General features: G+C 40.7%; 1 protein-coding gene across 1 annotated transcript; it reads right to left on the minus strand.

Moving 5' to 3' along the window:
• Positions 1–5891: 5891 nt before the first annotated feature.
• LOC104458878 (arylsulfatase D-like) lies at positions 5892–15607 on the minus strand. Its single transcript, XM_010079736.1, has 9 exons — positions 15522–15607; positions 14171–14292; positions 13115–13237; positions 11178–11601; positions 10133–10273; positions 9795–9925; positions 7800–7962; positions 7028–7149; positions 5892–6369 (listed from the first exon to the last, which is right to left on the minus strand). The coding sequence occupies exons 1-9, from the start codon at positions 15605–15607 to the stop codon at positions 6002–6004; spliced, it is 1680 nt and encodes a 559-aa protein (XP_010078038.1). The 3' UTR covers positions 5892–6001.
• Between the last annotated feature and the right edge of the window lie 1823 nt (positions 15608–17430).

The raw sequence follows: 17430 nt of genomic DNA on the forward strand, positions 1-17430 counted from the left end.
CCATCTAGTACATTCAACGAGCTGTTCTATCTGACTGTTACTAAAAACTATCTGAAAACATAAATATCATTATGATTATTTCCTTAAAGAACTGCAAAGCTTAATGCCATTTATAAATTTAACAAGCTACTTTTTCTACCTGCCAACTTGGTGAACTCAACCTGGACTTTAAAAACCTAGAAATAACCTTTCAGTTTCTAAATATTTATTTTTGCCCAGCAAGGCAAATTTTATGACTGGAAGCAATTTCCTATGCTTGCTGAAACAGAGAGCACAACTAGCTGCTTTGGACAAAGCATGGCTTGGGAAATGCACTCCCTTTCCTTGTGAGTGGCCGCAGGCTAAGGGATCTGCAGAAGACCTTGCACTGGAATCATGCAAACAGCCATGACAAAGTACATGATAAACCAGCTCCATGGGGACTGGCATATGCTCATCTTTGTGATGTACACTGAAGTAAATTAGAGATGGCATTCATTACTTCACTGTGAAAGGAGGTAAAAATCTGAAATATCCTGTCTGTGCAAAATCTCTAATTTTCCACACTTTTTTCCATTTCAAACCAGCATAAGATCAAAGATGTTGTCAGCTCTATTAAGGAATAGATTGAAGGTAACAAGAATATTTACTTTCTATAACAACTGAAAGCATGTTTGTAAACAAAGTCACTTCTAAACACAGCTGAAAAGTTCCATCTTAATGAAAAACTTGTGTTGGTTTTGATGGTGGGTTTTTTGGGGGGGAGGGTGAAGGGGTTGGTTTTGTTGTGGTGTTTTTGTTTTTTTTTTGTTTGCTTCGTTTTCTTTAAACATGAAATCAGCATGTTCTCCAGTGGGGGAGGGAGGACATTTTCTGGGAGAACTTTTTCTGGGCTTTTGGTACATAAGAGTGTTACAGTTACCTTGAATGTCTGAGGAATACTAAGCTGGCCAGAGCAGAGTATAAACCCGCTTTATGCATTTCAAAGGATGAGTCACAGGATAAAAAAATAGCAGATGCTGTTATTTTAACCAGGAAAACAGTATAAAGATTCAGAACCTGTGTCCATTGATGATTTCTCCAAGTAACATCTAGGTGCTTGTTTAGCTATGGCTGAGACAATATGAGAAATAAAAATAAATAAAAATAGCTTGATCTCTGTTAGATATGGCATTTTTCATAGGGTTGATAACACCTCCCCCTCTCTGTTGGCAAGACCCTGAAAGGCAGTACTGAGAGCTCATCCCCCTGCCCACTGGCTGAGTCGGACATGAATGGGGAAGCCGCAAGATCCTTCTGACCCAATATACTGTCTGCTTGAAGCAGGACCTTTCTGTGAATGCAGACACCAGAAGCCTAATCATAGAATCATAGAATCATAAAGGTTGGAAAAGACCTCAAGGATCATGAAGTCCAACCCAACACCACCTAACTCACTGAACCATGTCCCTAAGCACCACATCTACATGTTTCTTGAACACCTCCAGGGATGGTGACTCCACCACCTCCCTGGGCAGCCTGTTCCAATGTCTGATCACTCTTTCAGTGAAGAAATTTTTCCTAATATCCAGCCTAAACCTTCCCTGGTGCAACTTGAGGCCATTTCCTCTTGTCCTATCATTTGTTACTTTAGAGAAGAGACCAGCACCCACCTCACTACAACCTCCTTTCAGGTAGTTGTAGAGAGTGATAAGGTCTCCTCTCAGCCTCCTCTTCTCTAGACTAAACAACCCCAGCTCCCTCAGACGTTCCTCATAAGACCTGTGCTCCAGACCCTTCACCAGCTTCGTTGCCCTTCTCTGGACCTGCTCCAGTACCTCAATGTCCTTCTTGTGGTGAGGGGCCCAAAACTGAACACAGTATTCAAGGTGCGGCCTCACCAGTGCCGAGTACAGGGGCACAATCACTTCCCTAGTCCTGCTGGCCACACTAATATCACGCTTTAAAAACCAGGCTGCATTCATGTGAAGCAAAAGACTCACTACTAGGAGGTCAAATCTTTTACTTGTAGAGCAGTGGTGCCTCGGAATCACAGCCTGGCAGCAGTTCCCCCAAAGTCCCAATGAACTATGGCCCCATAGGACAGAGCTGAGGTGACAACCAGGCAAGTGCACAAAGCTGTTAACCTGTGGGAAAGAACTAGCACTGGCTCTGGTCCTCACCTATAATGGGAACGTCTTCAAGGTGCTTTAACAATGGAGGCAGAGCTCTGCCTTCCCAACAACTGGTAGACAGTGTTGCATTTAAAGGGCTTGGGGTACATGATCAACCCAAAACTATTGCAATGAAAACATTCTCAGCCTACTCTGAGTAGCTGAAGATCGTCACAGACCTTGTGAGCTGTAGTGGAGCAAAGAAGCCAGACAGATACGGCCATCTGAGAAATCCCTTGATTTCCCATGGGTGTTGGTAAGCTTTTCAAGCTGGTACAACAGCTCTGCTGCCTTCCCCTTTCTACCCCCAGGTCCATGCAGCACAGCCAGCTGGTGATGGCAGACGCGTTGTTATTTACACAGAGACTTCATAGAGCCCCTGAGGAAAGCTGAATTTTGAACCAGACAGTTGCAGTGGTGGCATGAGAAGATATTCAGGTCTTAATAACACTGGCAGTGGCATGATTAAAATTAGTGCCTCCTGATTTACTGGAATCCATTTTAGGAACACTAACCTTACTAAAGGATGAGAAGAAATACTGAACTTTTTTTTTAAAATCAATTTAAATACGCATATTCATCCTTTTCTGTTACGGGCTGATTCCTTCTGAAAGCACAGCTCTCCCTGACATTGCTAGACGTGTGATGGACCCAGTACTGGGCCCTTCTCCAGTTTCCTTAGCTATTAAATGAAAAAACAACTTAATTCATAAATCTAATATTGGCATCTAGAAATCATCAGAGTTACTTACAGAAATCCGAGCAAATATCAGATAGTAATTCCCTCTGTAAGCCAGTAAGCCACAATAAATGGTCAGCAAGACTAATAAAAAATGCCAACCCCTTTTAACAACATAGAAAAAACAACCCCGTGTCTCAATTATTCTTCTTACTCTGAAATCCCTCTTACTCCTTGGTGTGCTCAGTCCTGATCCTCTAAGACATGTGTGGGAGGAAACAGGCTGGGGCTTGCTCCTTCTCCTCTCCCTCTTCCCTTCTCCCGACCTGGGATCCCTGCCAGCAACAGCCAGCAAACTGGAACCACCACTCAGCTTTTACATGAATTCCAGGCAGAGTACAAAGTCCTTATTCTTGAAACACTGTCTCAACATGGCTACTGCCTTTGCTAGATTCCCTGTCCAGTTAATTCTGTGCAGATTTGTATAAAGCCTGTTACCTTTCTATTTCATCGCCTCAAAAGAGACACTATAAATAATAACAACACAGCACTCAGAGCCCTCACAGCCTTCCAAGCAGGAAAACAGGAGTAGCTTGTCCTCACCCTTCTGTCATGTTGTCTTTTTTCATTGCTTTTTCAGGAAAGGTAGACCTGCCTGTGCTGAAGATACTAATTTCCTCCCCCACTCCCAAGAACTGAAAGTTTAGTATTCCCCCTTCACGTTCACACTTCTTTCAGAACTGAACTCCCTTATAATACACTTTACCATTCAAAAGGTCTTAAGCAATTACTTAGAGGAGCTCTTATCTGTTTGTTTGTTGACATTTCAGTTCTCCAGTTACTTGAATACAGTGAATTTAACACTGTGTTCTAGAGAAGACAGTAGGCATCAGTGACCTGGAAAGATAAAGCAGCTTAAACTGTAACATTCATGTAATATTTTGGCAGGGATAACTACGGTTGGAGGTTGTTTTTTTATTTGTTGACCTCCTTGCACTTGACTAAATCCAGCTATTTTTATAAGATAAAAGTAGCCAAATTTGTCTACTTTTACTAATGTCTACTTATGTCGTATGATTACTTAACAACTTGTGATGCTTCCGGTGAAAACATTTTTCTTGAAAAAACTACTTGGGAAAGTATGGCTTGGGAAAGATGTATCTTGAAAGGTTACCAATATCATAAGTATTAATTTCCATCTGCCTTTGATCCAAAATATGACTAAACTTTTCTGTCAGCCTTTCTAGACTGTTTACATCTTTCTGAACACGTGATCAGGTTCTGAAGATGTGCCCATGCTGCTGCTGGCATGCCTTAAAAAACCCAACAACCAAAAAAGCCCACCAACCCAACCCCCCACGCCCAAACCCCCACACTTTTAAATATTTCCCTGATAACAAAACTCTGTCTGGAAGCAGAGGAGGCATTCTGCATCCTGTTCCTCACCACTACATTAGTGAGCCAGTACAGAGGTAACAGCTGTGATTACTTCCTTTTTTAAAAAAAAAAAAAGAAAAAAAAAAGAAAAAAAAAAGAGCTTTGTAGCAATAAAGCAGAAAGGAGATGATCTTTATCTCTGCATTTTGAGCCCTGCCCTCCTCCTCTTACACTGACTGGTGTTTTCACTGCGCCTGAGCACAGGAAGCCACTGGTTACTCACTGCTGCATACAGGCAACTTCTCTGCCAGCAAAACCTCAATTTTTGAGCCATTGCGTGCTTTATACTGCCATTTTCTATGTGGGTTTTTGCATATGTCTGAGTACTAAAAGGAAACACTGTCATTCATACAGTTCCTTCTACCTTTAGCAAGTTTTCATCATGAGCTTATAGTAGCGAAGAACATAAATATTGAAATGACACAAAGAGAAATTTGCCAAATTCTTTCTATGGCACACTTATGAAAAAAGACTAAGAAATAAAACTACAATCGTTAATCAACTAAATTGTCTGAGCAAGTAAAACATTTGCAGGGGTATTCCTCGGGGGAGAGTGGTGGCATGACAACAACAACCAAACTAAAATAATCTGTTTCCATTTACTCACTCCAGCCCCCAAGGTCTTTAGAGTTCCAGCAGCATGCTTATAATAAACTCTGACTTCATCCACTCCTGAAAAAAACCCAGTCATTAATACAATTCGAAGCCCTAAAATCTCTGCAATTTCACTGCAAACTTCAGTGCAAAGTCACATCTCCTTAGAAAGTCTTGCTAGGGTCACACCACTGCAGGATTTTTGTTTTAGTTGGTTGGTTGGTTTTTATGGTCTTTTGGGGGTTTTTTTGGGAGGTGGTGGTGTTTTGTTTGCTTGGGTTTTTTTAACTATTGTTGGCAAGACTCCTTTTAACAAGTCATAGTTTCTAAACCTATGTATACTGCTACTGAATATTAATTCCAATATGACTCTCAAATTAACTTTGTTTTTCTGGAACTGACACTGCTATTAATCCAAAGCATTTTTTATTGGCATCTTATATTCAATAAAATTACTGTTTGCCAAATTAGTATGCACCAGGACCTCTTTCTGAAGAGCAAAATGCTTCTCTCTCTGTAACTACTGCAGAGTTATACTGAACACCAACATTTTGTATTTTGTACTGTCTGTGTATAGGCTATTGTTACCCAGCTAAAGCTGCACATGTGTTCAAAAAGCTATGCACAACTTGAGGACAATCACTAAACCAGATTTGCTCTGTCTCAGGTATTGCTCAACTTCCCGACAGTATTTCTGCAGAGGTAACAGAGCAGTACAAGAAGCAGTAATAAGTCAAACTATTATGTTTGGATAGAGTGTGACACTGATTTGTGGACTATAGGGGCACGATTGCAAACATCCGGAGTTCTACGTTAGTATTTCTTACCGCTCAGCACCATATGCTAGGCTTTCTGCAGAGTTCTCCAACTGTCTTCCTTGAGCAGGCATTAATTAGGCAGAGTTTGGGCATATACCCCTACAGCTGTCTCTTACATGCAAATCTGCAAGACCAGTCTCCATTCAAGCCCTTTATCACACCAGACAGGATTTCCTTAGACCTCTGACTAGTGGCAAAGAACAAAGGGGGAAATCTCTGATCAATATTTCTTTTCTTTATTTTCATTCACTTTGTTTCCTAGAGAAAGGACACAAGTATTTTCTGAAAGCTTTGTCAGCACAGGACTCAGCGCCCACAGGACATGTTAGTAGACATCCATCTCACAAACTTTGTGTGCTGTCACCTTCCTTATCACACCAACAGAATGGGAACGTCCCACAGCACGGTTGCAGCCACGGCTTCCAGATGATGTTGTACATGGAGAGCTGCTCTGGGACTGGAGTCAGTGTCCTGCGATGCTCTTCTATGGCTCTTCCAATCTGTCTTATTACAGTGTCAAAGAGGGGCTCGGTGTCAGCCGACAGAGGGTTGGCTTCAGAAGGGTCTCGTGAGAGATCAAACAGCAACGGAGGGTTGTGGTGGGTCACACCTTCTCCAAAACACGGGCAAATTCCTCTTCCATAACAAGCCCCAGCCCCAGATGGGTGAAAGGTTGGGGTTACATAATGAGCCTTCCAGATGGCTGCACCTGGCAGGAAAGAAATTTTACAGCACAACTACAAGACAACAGAGGAAAATGGAAAGCACCTTCAAGCAATAAAAGTACAGCTATTTACTAAGGAGACCTATTCTCACACACACAGGCACCCCCATCACCACAAATCAGATTGTCTGTGCAGAGTACTGACTTTGAAGATGGAAAACACTAGAAATATGAAGAAAACCACATGGTTATGAAGCATTGGAACAAGCTGCCCAGGGAAGCGGTTGAGTTACCACTCCTGGAGATACTTAAAAGACATATAGATGTGGTGCTCAGGGACATGGTTTAGTAGTGGAGAAGACAGTGTTAGGTTTACAGTTGGACTCAATGATCTTAAGGGTCTTTTCCAACCTAAATGATTCTACAACTCTATGATCAAATATCCAGTGTAGTAGTAGACTGCCTGTGTTCCCACCCCACCTCCTGTAATGCATTCTCTTTGTTACTCACAAATATTTCTTTGCTGTAAGACACCTCCAGGTAGGCTCAGTCACTAGTATGTCATGTATAACGATTCCAAGCATCTCAGAGATCAGTACTGATAAACACCCATCATGCAAGAAGTTTGTCAGTTAGCAAGATGGCTATCAAGAGGAGAAAGCTCATGTTTTGGCATTACCATGGAACAAACATTTATACTTACTGTCCTTTTGGTGCCACCGCACTGCATGCAAGTAGGACCCACAATAGTGAAACAGAAACTCATGCTCTGACTTTTGAGCTCTTCCTGTCAGTAAAGGCACCAAGTTCCGTCCATCAATCACTCTAAAGCAATGGGGAGAACTGTATTCAGGTGGGGTCAAACCTGATATACTTATCACTGCCTCTGCATTGGCTGCACCAGTGCTTGGGACAGCATGAAGAATAACATGGTCATAGATTTAGAGCAGCCAGCAGACTGCCAAGCAAATATTCAAATCCCTAGATAATTTTTTTCTTTTAACAGCTGGGTCAACTCATTCCATTAAGCAATAGGTAAACAATATTTAGAGCTTGGTCTGGGGGAAAAAGTAATTTATTCAGGAAATCAATACCAATCTCGTAATTGTTTACATCTAGCAATTTTCAAAGGAGCTTAAAGAAATCTGTTGAGCAAGGATGGGTTTAACATCTTTAGGAGATATTTTTAAGTGTCCATAAGTCAAGTCAGTACCAAAACAACCTCAGCCACCAATTCTTTCCTGAATGAGGTTGAACCTGGGTTTGAAACCAGTACCTGGTCTTTGGCTGGAACAACTGCTCCAGCCACACACATACCTGTGGGCATATCTGGGAGAGTTTGCTCGACAGTTTAAAATCTCAGACTAGGCTTGAGGCTAAGGAATATCCGTGGGATCTTCAAGGATGATGAAACACAGTAAATTTTTAGTAGTTAGTTCTCCTATCAACCTCTCCTGTGGAAAACATCTCCATACCTGTCCTGTGGCAATATTCCTCCAGCCAGATGAACAACTGTGGGATAAATATCCATAAGACTTGTAGGTTCATCAATAACTGTGCCTGCAGGTAACACTCCTGGCCACCTAAATACTCCTGGCACACGGATCCCTCCTTCCCAGCCTCCCATGCCTTTTCCACCTGCAGTGAAATGGATCAATATATGACAGTTCAGAGGCAAACAAAAACCTCTTCATTGGCTTGTTGCTTTTGAATGTACAGGAAAAGATGCAGTAATACACTGCTTATCCAACAGATTCAACTCTTCCATTTGCATTGGACTTCACATGCTTCAGGTGGCCTCAAAATGTGCCATGTAACACATCCAAACCTAGGAAGATGGGGAGTGACAATCTCTATCTTTGACCACAAGTGAGGGTAGAAATAATAAAGCTACCTTTGAAAAACCTATGTTCAGCAACAATAAAACAGCTTCCACCTTCTGTTATCTTCCATTTCATGGGCTGCCTGCAGTCACCTCTGTTACTGAAGAGCTTCCCAGCAAAAGAAAAGAAGAGGAACTGGAAACCGGAAGAACTGACAAGACTGAGTAAATACTTGATAGTCTCTTTAAACTTACACAAGACTTACTAATTAGTATCGTATTTTAATAAGCAGCTCCAAAAAATTAAGACTCTTTCTAGCCATGGATTCCCTTCAAAATCTGTGTCCTTAAGACTTATATTTCCATACACCTTATGCATCACTTCCTTTTTTGAAATTGAGATTTGGACCTGACTCTTCCAGTACTTAATGAAACATCTCCTGATTCAGAAACAAAAAATCTGAACCTATGAAATGTATCATATATGCTTCATATCAAATAGTGGGAAAATACCTTTTCTCAACTTGCTACTAGCAGAAGTGAACTTAATAAAGCATCCTGATGCTAGATGTATGCAGACAATATTTATCTAGCTCCTAGAGCAGAAACCTGTTTCAATTAATATATTCAATATGGAAAAAGCATTGTCTTTTTTAGACCCCATCAGGCTTATGGATCAGTCTTATTATACATAAAGAGAAGCACTTTCTCAGGCTAAAGCAGGGAGTGGGATGGAGGATGAACAGACTACATGGAAGCCCTTCCCTTTCATAATGGCCAGCAACCTCCATTGCTCAGCAGCAGAGCATTTGCCCCATGGGAGCCAAAATTCCATGTCTTTGAACCCTGCTGTACCCTGTGGAACAGCTAAAGAAGGTTTTGAAATGGAACAAAGCTGTTTGAGGAAAATAAAGCCATTAAATTTTGGGCAAGAGGTGGATGGTGGCCTGAGCCCTGATGCCTCCCCAAACACAGTCACATGTTCATGACAGGTTATGGGACGAGATGCTCTGATGACACAGGGCTGTTGGGGTAGGTGGGAGAAAATGCAATGAATGCATGTTCTTGTGGCTTGAAAAAAAGCCGAGTAGGAGGCAAAGAGCGAGATCCTCTTGGATGACCAAGGCCATTTGGATTTTATGCCAATCACCGATTTGGAGTGGAATGTAAAAGCATACAGGGAATAAAGTGTTGCCCCAAGTCATGACACGATGTGCCCTTACTCAATTCTGTTTTGATTAGCTGGGCAGCAATGATTTCTGGAACATAATGAGATAAAGAAACAAGCAAATCAGGAAACAGTCCTATTGTGGAGAGAGGGCGGGGAAAAAGTGGGGGGGTAGGGCAGAGTGGGGGGGGAGAGAGAGAGAGAAAACTCAATGTAGGGAACTATCACTTTTTTTTCAGCACCTTTCACTTGAGAACAACAAATAATTTACAGGTATCAAGCTAGACAATACCTTTGTGAAGGAGATATGTAATAATGCTTGCACTTTACTAAGTGACTTGCACTGACTAAGATGAAAGCACCTCTGTATGCCACATTTCAAGCTAAAAATGCAACTCATTCCAGCCTTGATAGCTTTAGTCAGGCAAATTCATTATGTTTGATTCTAACCTTCATGTGAAGTCGTAGTGTTTTTCCTACCTTTATAAATACCATTCCAGCCACCTAGCTGGGCAGATCCATCCTGAGCCTCCAAGTGTCCTCCATGATCAGAGGCAAAGTATGTGAATGTATGATTTTTCAAACCTTCTTTGTCAAGTGAATCCAGAATTCTGCCTTAAATTTAAGAGACAACAAGGTTCTTATTAACCAAATAGAAATATAAAGCCCATTTATAATGTTTCAATAATTATCTTTTGCAATGCCCTGTAAGAAGTTTTTAATAGCTTAGATTTCTGTAGGTTTTTTGGCCGTATTATTTTTCCCACTTTAAAATGCACAGGTGCGTATGTCCGAAACAAATACTACACGAAAAACACTCACCCACCATCCAGTCCATTTCTTCTACATTGTCTCCATATAAACCATGTCTGCTCTTCCCACGAAATTTTGCTGTGGTAAACAGGGGGGTGTGAACATGTAAAAAGGAAACAAAGAGGAGGAACGGTCCATGCCTGTTTCTTAAAAATAAACCAAAAATGATCATAATTTTTGTTGTATGTTTGGAATACTTTGAAAGGTTTACAATTCATCCATGCACAGACACACACATTGGGTCTCAACTGTACCCACATCTAGTGCATCCCCATATTAATCACAGTTGACAGTCTTCTTTTTGCATGAAACATGGGCAAGAAAGACCCTTTTCAGGCAGATTATTTTCAAATTCCAATGCATAAACAGGCATAGCATTTGCACAGTTCTTAAATGAATAAGACACCTAACTGCTGCCTTTTTAATTAAATGCAACTGGACGCAGCCTCATAGTTAATATTCATGTGGCATTTCTAAGATGTCTACTTACAATATTCAGTATATTTGTTTTCAGAAACTTTAAGAACACAATAGCTATTTCCCTGCTTTACAAAAAGACGATGCAGAGAAATATTATAGAAGAGTGCACAGGTAGAACTTGAATCTAGAAAATTAATTATTGTAGTTAGCTTTCTTCTCAACCCATAAAAATAGATTTAAAGTGTTTTGAGATTTTCACATTAAATAATCTTGTGCATCACCCACATTTTATTTAAGTGTTTTGTGGGTTTTATGAAAAAGAGCACAAATGAGGCTTGTAGCGTGAAGTGCAAAAATTAGCTGGTTAATCTTGGAGCAAATAAAGTAATTGTAGGGCATAGTGAGATGGTCATGTATCAGCTTTGGTTAAAATCCATGTCATTTACTATACCTCCCAATATGAGACAGCTGCAATTAAATTTTAAGTGCATTGGATTTCTAAACAGAGAACTTGGATCTGAGTTTCAAAGCAGTTATCATGATACAGCTATAGTTACTGGAGAAAAGTACTCTCTTCCAAGTGCTCAAAAATCATGGCCCCTTTAAAGAAAACTACGGACAATCATTTACCTTTTGATAAATGACACGGCCTCTTTCAGCATGAGGGAAGCAGTCCTCTCTAACCTCATCGGCTGCTCAGTGACATTGTTGTTCCTCATCAGGACACAGTTCCAATACTGCACAAAGCCGTAACTGGAGTACCAAGAAATGAAGAAAAGGCCACCCGCCAAAGTAAAACAGGCAATTATCGTCCAGCAGATCGAAATCAAACCAGTCAGTTTTCCAGCAACGAGCGTGAGCACAGCAAGGGTAATTATCTGACTGTAAAGCCAAAGCTTGGCTTGAAGGGCTACATCCAGCTCTGGAGGTTTGTTTTCTTGACAGTTGTTTAGAAGCGTGAAAGGCATACCATAAAAGTAGTCAAACCCGTGATTTAGAGGATGATGACAATGATCATCGAAGGATTCACAGTTTACACCTTGATGCCACTTTCCTGAAGGTTTTAAAGCATGAAAGAAATTAGAACATTAAGGTAGACAGCTCAAAAGGAGCCCAAGGTAGCATTGTCAGCATCTGTTTGAGAATTAGGTGAGTCACTCCATTTTTTTAAGATGCATCCTCCTCATGCACAAGAATGCTGGGTGTAACCAGTGCCCGATCAAAGGAATGTCATACCATAATGGGAGATCCCCAAATTGACATGGGGTAAACAGAGAAATTTTCAAGATGCCCAGCTACTCAGCTAAGTGTCACATAAGGATGGGATTTCATTACCTTTCAGTGAGGATCAGAAGATTAAGGTACTCTAACTCACTGGCTGCTTTAATACATTCCCTTCTTGACTTTCAATTTTTTACTTGCAACTTCATTTTAACATAATGTTACTAATTTACTGGAAGGTCCAGTAAACCTTTGGCCATTGTTAACAGGTATCTCAAACACCAGACTCAGGAATATGATTTCTCAAGCACGTCCCTACTCTTCATTAAAAGGAGAACAGGCTGTAAACCAAACTTTCACAGTATCCCTGCCCAAAATACAGCAAGACGACAGAAACTGTTGCCTACTTCGAAAATGTGCTGGATCAAAGGACCCTGAGGTTTGCTGGGTTACATGATTACCAAGTAACTACAGACTCAGGCAGGAAGACTATACTCCATTAGCTTGTGACTCAATACAGCACATCTGTTTCTCATTGTCATTTGTAGATGACAATGCATTTGGCACAGCTGGCCCCCAGCCCCCTGGCTTTAGGGGACACAGTGCTTACCCTACCTACCCACTTATGAAGGAATCCATCATGGAGTGCCTGCCACTTGACAGTAATAAAAGCAAATGGAAGGGAAAAAGAAAAACTTTGCCAGTTGATTTTAGAGATATTTGGAAAAAGAATGATGAATCTTGAAGCTCTTGAGGACTGACCAAAGACACAGACAGGAAGGTTCTCTGGGGCAGTGTTTCTCTGGCACCTTTGCATTTTGGCTTCACCTAAGGAAAGAGCTGCTGTATCATGCATTTGGGACCTAACAGCCTCATCTGTGAGAAACTTGTGCTTCATCTTCTTCTCTGTGGGTACTCACTTTGTTCCTTTCTTTCTTTCCCCATCTTCTTTTGTTTCTCTGCCTCTTGCCTCCTAAAGGCAGATTAAATATTTAAAGACATTGTTTTGTTTGGAACAATCTTTACACTAACAAAACTCTCACAGTGGACCAACCTTTGAAAAATCTTAGGCCAAGTGAAATAAATGCTCACCCATTATAATCATGAGACAGTTTTCAATTCTTCCTGTTTCAGGTGCCCTGTACAGGAATTAGCATTGTCTTAAAACTCTTTAGACCACAGTATTTTCAGTCTTCTTGCAAATAAGAGGCTATTTTCCCCTTCAACCATTTGAAGAAAATTTGTATCTGTGACTAACAGACCATTTTTTGGGCCAATACAATCCCTAAATTCCCTTCATATAACTAGTTCATTCTTCAAGGTCACGCTAAAACATTTTCCCTTACCTATCAGTCCAGTGGTATAGCCTTGTTGCTGCAGCAGCCTGGCAAATGTTGTCTCGTTAGCAGGGAGCCCTCCAGAACCGGCGTTCCACTGCAGCGCTCGGTACCTGTTGCTGGATGCCATCCCTGACAGAAACAGCTCTAGTCATTCCTGCCAGCCTTTCGCTCTCTGCCAGCAGAGGCTGGGCTGTTCTTGCCAGCCTCCACTTCAGGAGCTCAACCTGAAGCCAGCAGAACTCCTCATAAGACGTAAAGCCCAGCATATCTCGTAGGCAGTCACATCAGCGTGTTTAAGTACTTCAGGTAGTCAAGTGTTATATATTTCAAAACAAATACAGCTTGACACTAGTTTACCATCCAACTGAGAAAAAAAATCAGCAGTAAGAGTATACAATGGGTTTATTTCCTGCTTTTCTGAGTAACTGTTATAATTTAGTCTCTCTACTCTTCATCTAAAATGAGAGTAACAGGTGCATTTCCCTACCTCAGAAAGATGTTATATCACGTTAGGAGAGATAGAGTTTATCCAATATACACAGATTTTACACTTAGTACTCAAAGTAGGCATCTAATTTTCCCGTACAGCAGCTAGTGAGAGATGGATACCTACAAAGTCCTCCATAACACACCTTAGGTAGGTGGGGAATGGAACCAACACTCCATTTTCACTGGAGTTGTGTGACTTTCTGCACTGTGTTGGCAGTGAACTCACCCATTTTCTTGGGAGCTCTGTTTCAATCCCTTACCTCTAACCATCACCATCAAGAGGAATTCCATCAGTTGCCCAGGCTGCAGTAAGTTAGTGACAGATACTGCTGTTGTTGACATTTCCCCATACCTTTCATCATCTGGATCTCCCACATCCTATAAAGTCCGGCTAAAGGTCTGTCAGCTGGTGAAGCAGTGTTTCCCATTCAGAAGTTACTTACAGAAAGTTTGAGCCTCTAGCAATGTATATTCTATCTCAGGTTGAGCTGCATTCTCCTGTCCTAATACTTATCAACTAGCGCAGTACCTTGGCACCATGCACAGAAATTTGTAATTCAAAATGAGCCCAACCTGATCTAATGGGGTATCTGCCAGTGAGGAAAGCTGCTCTGCTCGGAGTGCAAAGCGGAGCTGCGGCAATGTGCTGAGTAAGTTTCACTCCTTCTCTTGCCAGGCGGTCAATGTTTGGGGTCCTAAAAAACATTTTAAAGTTCAATAGAGGCAAGGTAATCTGAAACTTATGTTAATAAATTCAAGAACAACTATAGCTTTTCAACAGTTCCTCGAAAAAAATAAAATTATTCTTTACATACTCCAGGACTGATATAGTAACAAGTCTGACATAGCTGGTGAAGTAGGTTGTAGCCACTGGAGAATCCCTTCTCAGGACACAGCCCTACAGTGTACTTGGCAACACTGAAAAGAAACCTAGGCATTGTTGATGCTGTTTAATTTGAAAATAAAACTGAAATGGAAAGAATTATCTAAGAAAGACTAATATTTTTTCTGTTCCAATACTTCCAACAGATCACTTTTGCCACCACATCTAGACCCTGAATTTCAAAGTTTGTTGAGCTAGAGAATCTCACAAGCTGTCTGAAGCTCTTGGAACCAAGACCTTCTGTTCTATGGTTTTAACATGTGCTATTTATTTCATAATATAGTGATATCTTTGCATAGTTACATTTGTATGGGAGCCTAGCTCTCCCAGAATAATGGACTACAATACCACAACGAGTGAAAGAGGCCTCCCCTGTCTTCACCACCAGCAGAGGAGAACAACAGAGTTCCACAAGTGTGTTCCCATTTCTCTGTACAACCCTACGAACATCATGCAAGGGAGATGCACCCAGAGCATGCCAACAAAATGTCTTTCCTCCACTTGGAGGACATGATTTGAGGCTTTTAAGATGTGCTCCCAATGCCCATTCAGTTCTGCTCTGCCTTTTTAAAGGAGTGTAACCACTAGTTTTGAGGGCACATAATCACATCATAAGTCATATGGGTCATTCCATGTGAGCCTGGATCGGAGTGTTTTGGAGGAGCTGTCAAGCAAGTGAGTGAGGGATTCTGGAAAAGCACTGGGCGGATAAAGCTTAACTATGCATGAAAAGGAACAAAGAAATTCATGCATGAGAAGGAGAGAAAACAGTAACTGTAATACTAAAATACTATCACATGAAGGAGGGGGTGGGAGGAATTCCCAGGAAGAACTTAAAATTCAAATGTTTGGTTTTTTTCTTTCACTGCACACTGATTACTTAGGCCCCACTCTTATGTGCATGTATACAAGTACTTAAATATACAATTACTAGAACATTGGATTAAGAGACTAAGAACATTTCTTATTTTATAATTGGGATTAATTACCCAGAATAGGTGTTCTATAGTGTTAAATATATTGTACTGAGACATCTTTTACCTTATGGTATTGTTCCCATAACAACCTATATCTCCGATGCCAAGATCGTCAGCCAGAAACAGAAGTATATTGGGTTTAGAGTCCATAGCTGCACTCAAGCCAAATGTGTTCCACAATAAACATGAAGCCAGTGCCACTAGGAGGTACCTCCTGAAACACAACAAAATAGCTTTTTACATACATAACTTGTAAGGCCTGGAGAGCAATGGGAGCCCTCTGGCAGCAGATGTGAAGCACGAAACACAAAATAGTGGGAAACTGTTTCCCAGCCCCACTTTCAATAGGAAGAAGGAGGCCAGTTTTACTGGTTCAATTTCTTCCACCTCTGCCACCTAGATCACTCTTGTCTGGAAGGCTGCAGTAGTCTTTCTACAGCCCAAGAAGCAAGGACCTAAGTGAATGCTACCATCTTATTCATTTGGCCCAGGAATTTTCATCTTGAATAACAGATTTCAGAATGCATCAAAAACTTCAAAGAGCTAAAAAAAATTTAGTATTTCTAAGTTTCATAAATTCTATGAAAATACAGGTTATGTTCCAAAGTCACTCTGTCATTTACTGAACATCTTGTCTCCAGTGAATAAAGCAGTTTTAATTATATGTGGAAAGGAAGTGGAAAAACCTAAACAAACTCTCCCTTCCAACTCAAGAACACCTGAAGTCATGTCCTCTACTGCCATTCTAAGATGCCAACCAGGCCCTGTACCAGAATCTACTATATTTAGTATCTGCAGAAAACAGAATTCACATTTTTACACATACACACCATATTTTTAACATAAATATGCCTAGAACATTTGAAGTTATGTGTTCCTCCAAGTAAGACTACTGATCAGCAATTTTTAAAACCTAATCCTGGATTTATTTTTCACTTGGACAGAGTTATAATTGCAATATGTACTAATTTTGCTGGACATGGAGCAGCAGCAACTCTCTAGCACTGAGGAAGCTCCCGTAAATCATTCCAGGATTTGCAGTTTTGGTGTAAAGATCTTGTGTACAAAAACATGTTTTTAAACAAACACATAACCATCACCTCTAACAAGCAAACACAACACACAGGACTTTCTGTAAACATGACTGTGAACTCCCGGTTGTAAATAAGTAACCAGGGGCTACAGAAATTTGACCATCCAAGAGCAAAGTTCCAGCTGTGTTTTTTCGTACATTCTGCTACTAAGTTAGAACAGTGATTTACAAAGTTGTGGTGAAACCTTACGTTAGAATCAGTGTGGGCAACTCCCATTTTTATACTTGCATTACTCGTTTTAAGGAAAGGAGAATTTTCTATTTGCAAATGTTGTATTTCCTAAGAGTTACAGGTCATTATGCTGGTATAATGAATCCTTACAAAAAACACCAATAAGTTCATCGAGAGCTGTAGAGGGAAGGACTCTACAGGACCCTGGAAACAAGTAGCTCTCAACAGCCCATTTCAGTCACTAGGGCACTCTTCTTTCCAAGCTGGGGACATGAGTAGGGCTCTCCACCTCTGTTTGTTACATTAAAAAAAAAAAAGAGGAAAAGAAAAAAAAAAAACACACACACAAACAAACGATGTCTGCAGCCCCATCTTAGCACTTTGTTTTCTCCTGGTTTTAAGTGCCAGATTTTTGCTGATCTTTATGGTAATCCTGCTTGAGGCTTATGACAGGGTCAGGGAAAAATTCCATCTCAGGTAACCTACTGCTTATAGTTCCAAGTCTGTACCCCAAGTTGTTATGTAGCATTACTGGACATTAAAAAATAACCATATTTAATGCTTGGAGTTATCATCTTTCAGCAATACATGGAGGAATAGTACAAGAAGTTTAGTTACTGAACACCCATAAATCTTGAAAGCAATAGGGCTGAAAAAAAAGTAGAACATAAAATGTGCATATAGATACATATATGTGTAAATATAGAT

Source organism: Pterocles gutturalis, unplaced genomic scaffold (assembly GCF_000699245.1).
Source record: "Pterocles gutturalis isolate BGI_N339 unplaced genomic scaffold, ASM69924v1 scaffold20194, whole genome shotgun sequence".
NCBI lineage: Eukaryota > Metazoa > Chordata > Aves > Pterocliformes > Pteroclidae > Pterocles > Pterocles gutturalis.

What these genes read in the sequence shown, in the direction of transcription:
- LOC104458878 (XM_010079736.1), bottom strand. Translation starts at nt 15,607, where the DNA reads ATGGACTCTAAACCCAATATACTTCTGTTTCTGGCTGACGATCTTGGC. An exon ending in GGAATATTGCCACAGGACAG is followed by an intron (nt 7,150 to 7,799) that starts GTATGGAGATGT and finishes CCATTGCTTTAG; the next exon opens with AGTGATTGATGGACGGAACT. An exon ending in GCGGTGGCACCAAAAGGACA is followed by an intron (nt 6,370 to 7,027) that starts GTAAGTATAAAT and finishes CTTTCCTGCCAG; the next exon opens with GTGCAGCCATCTGGAAGGCT.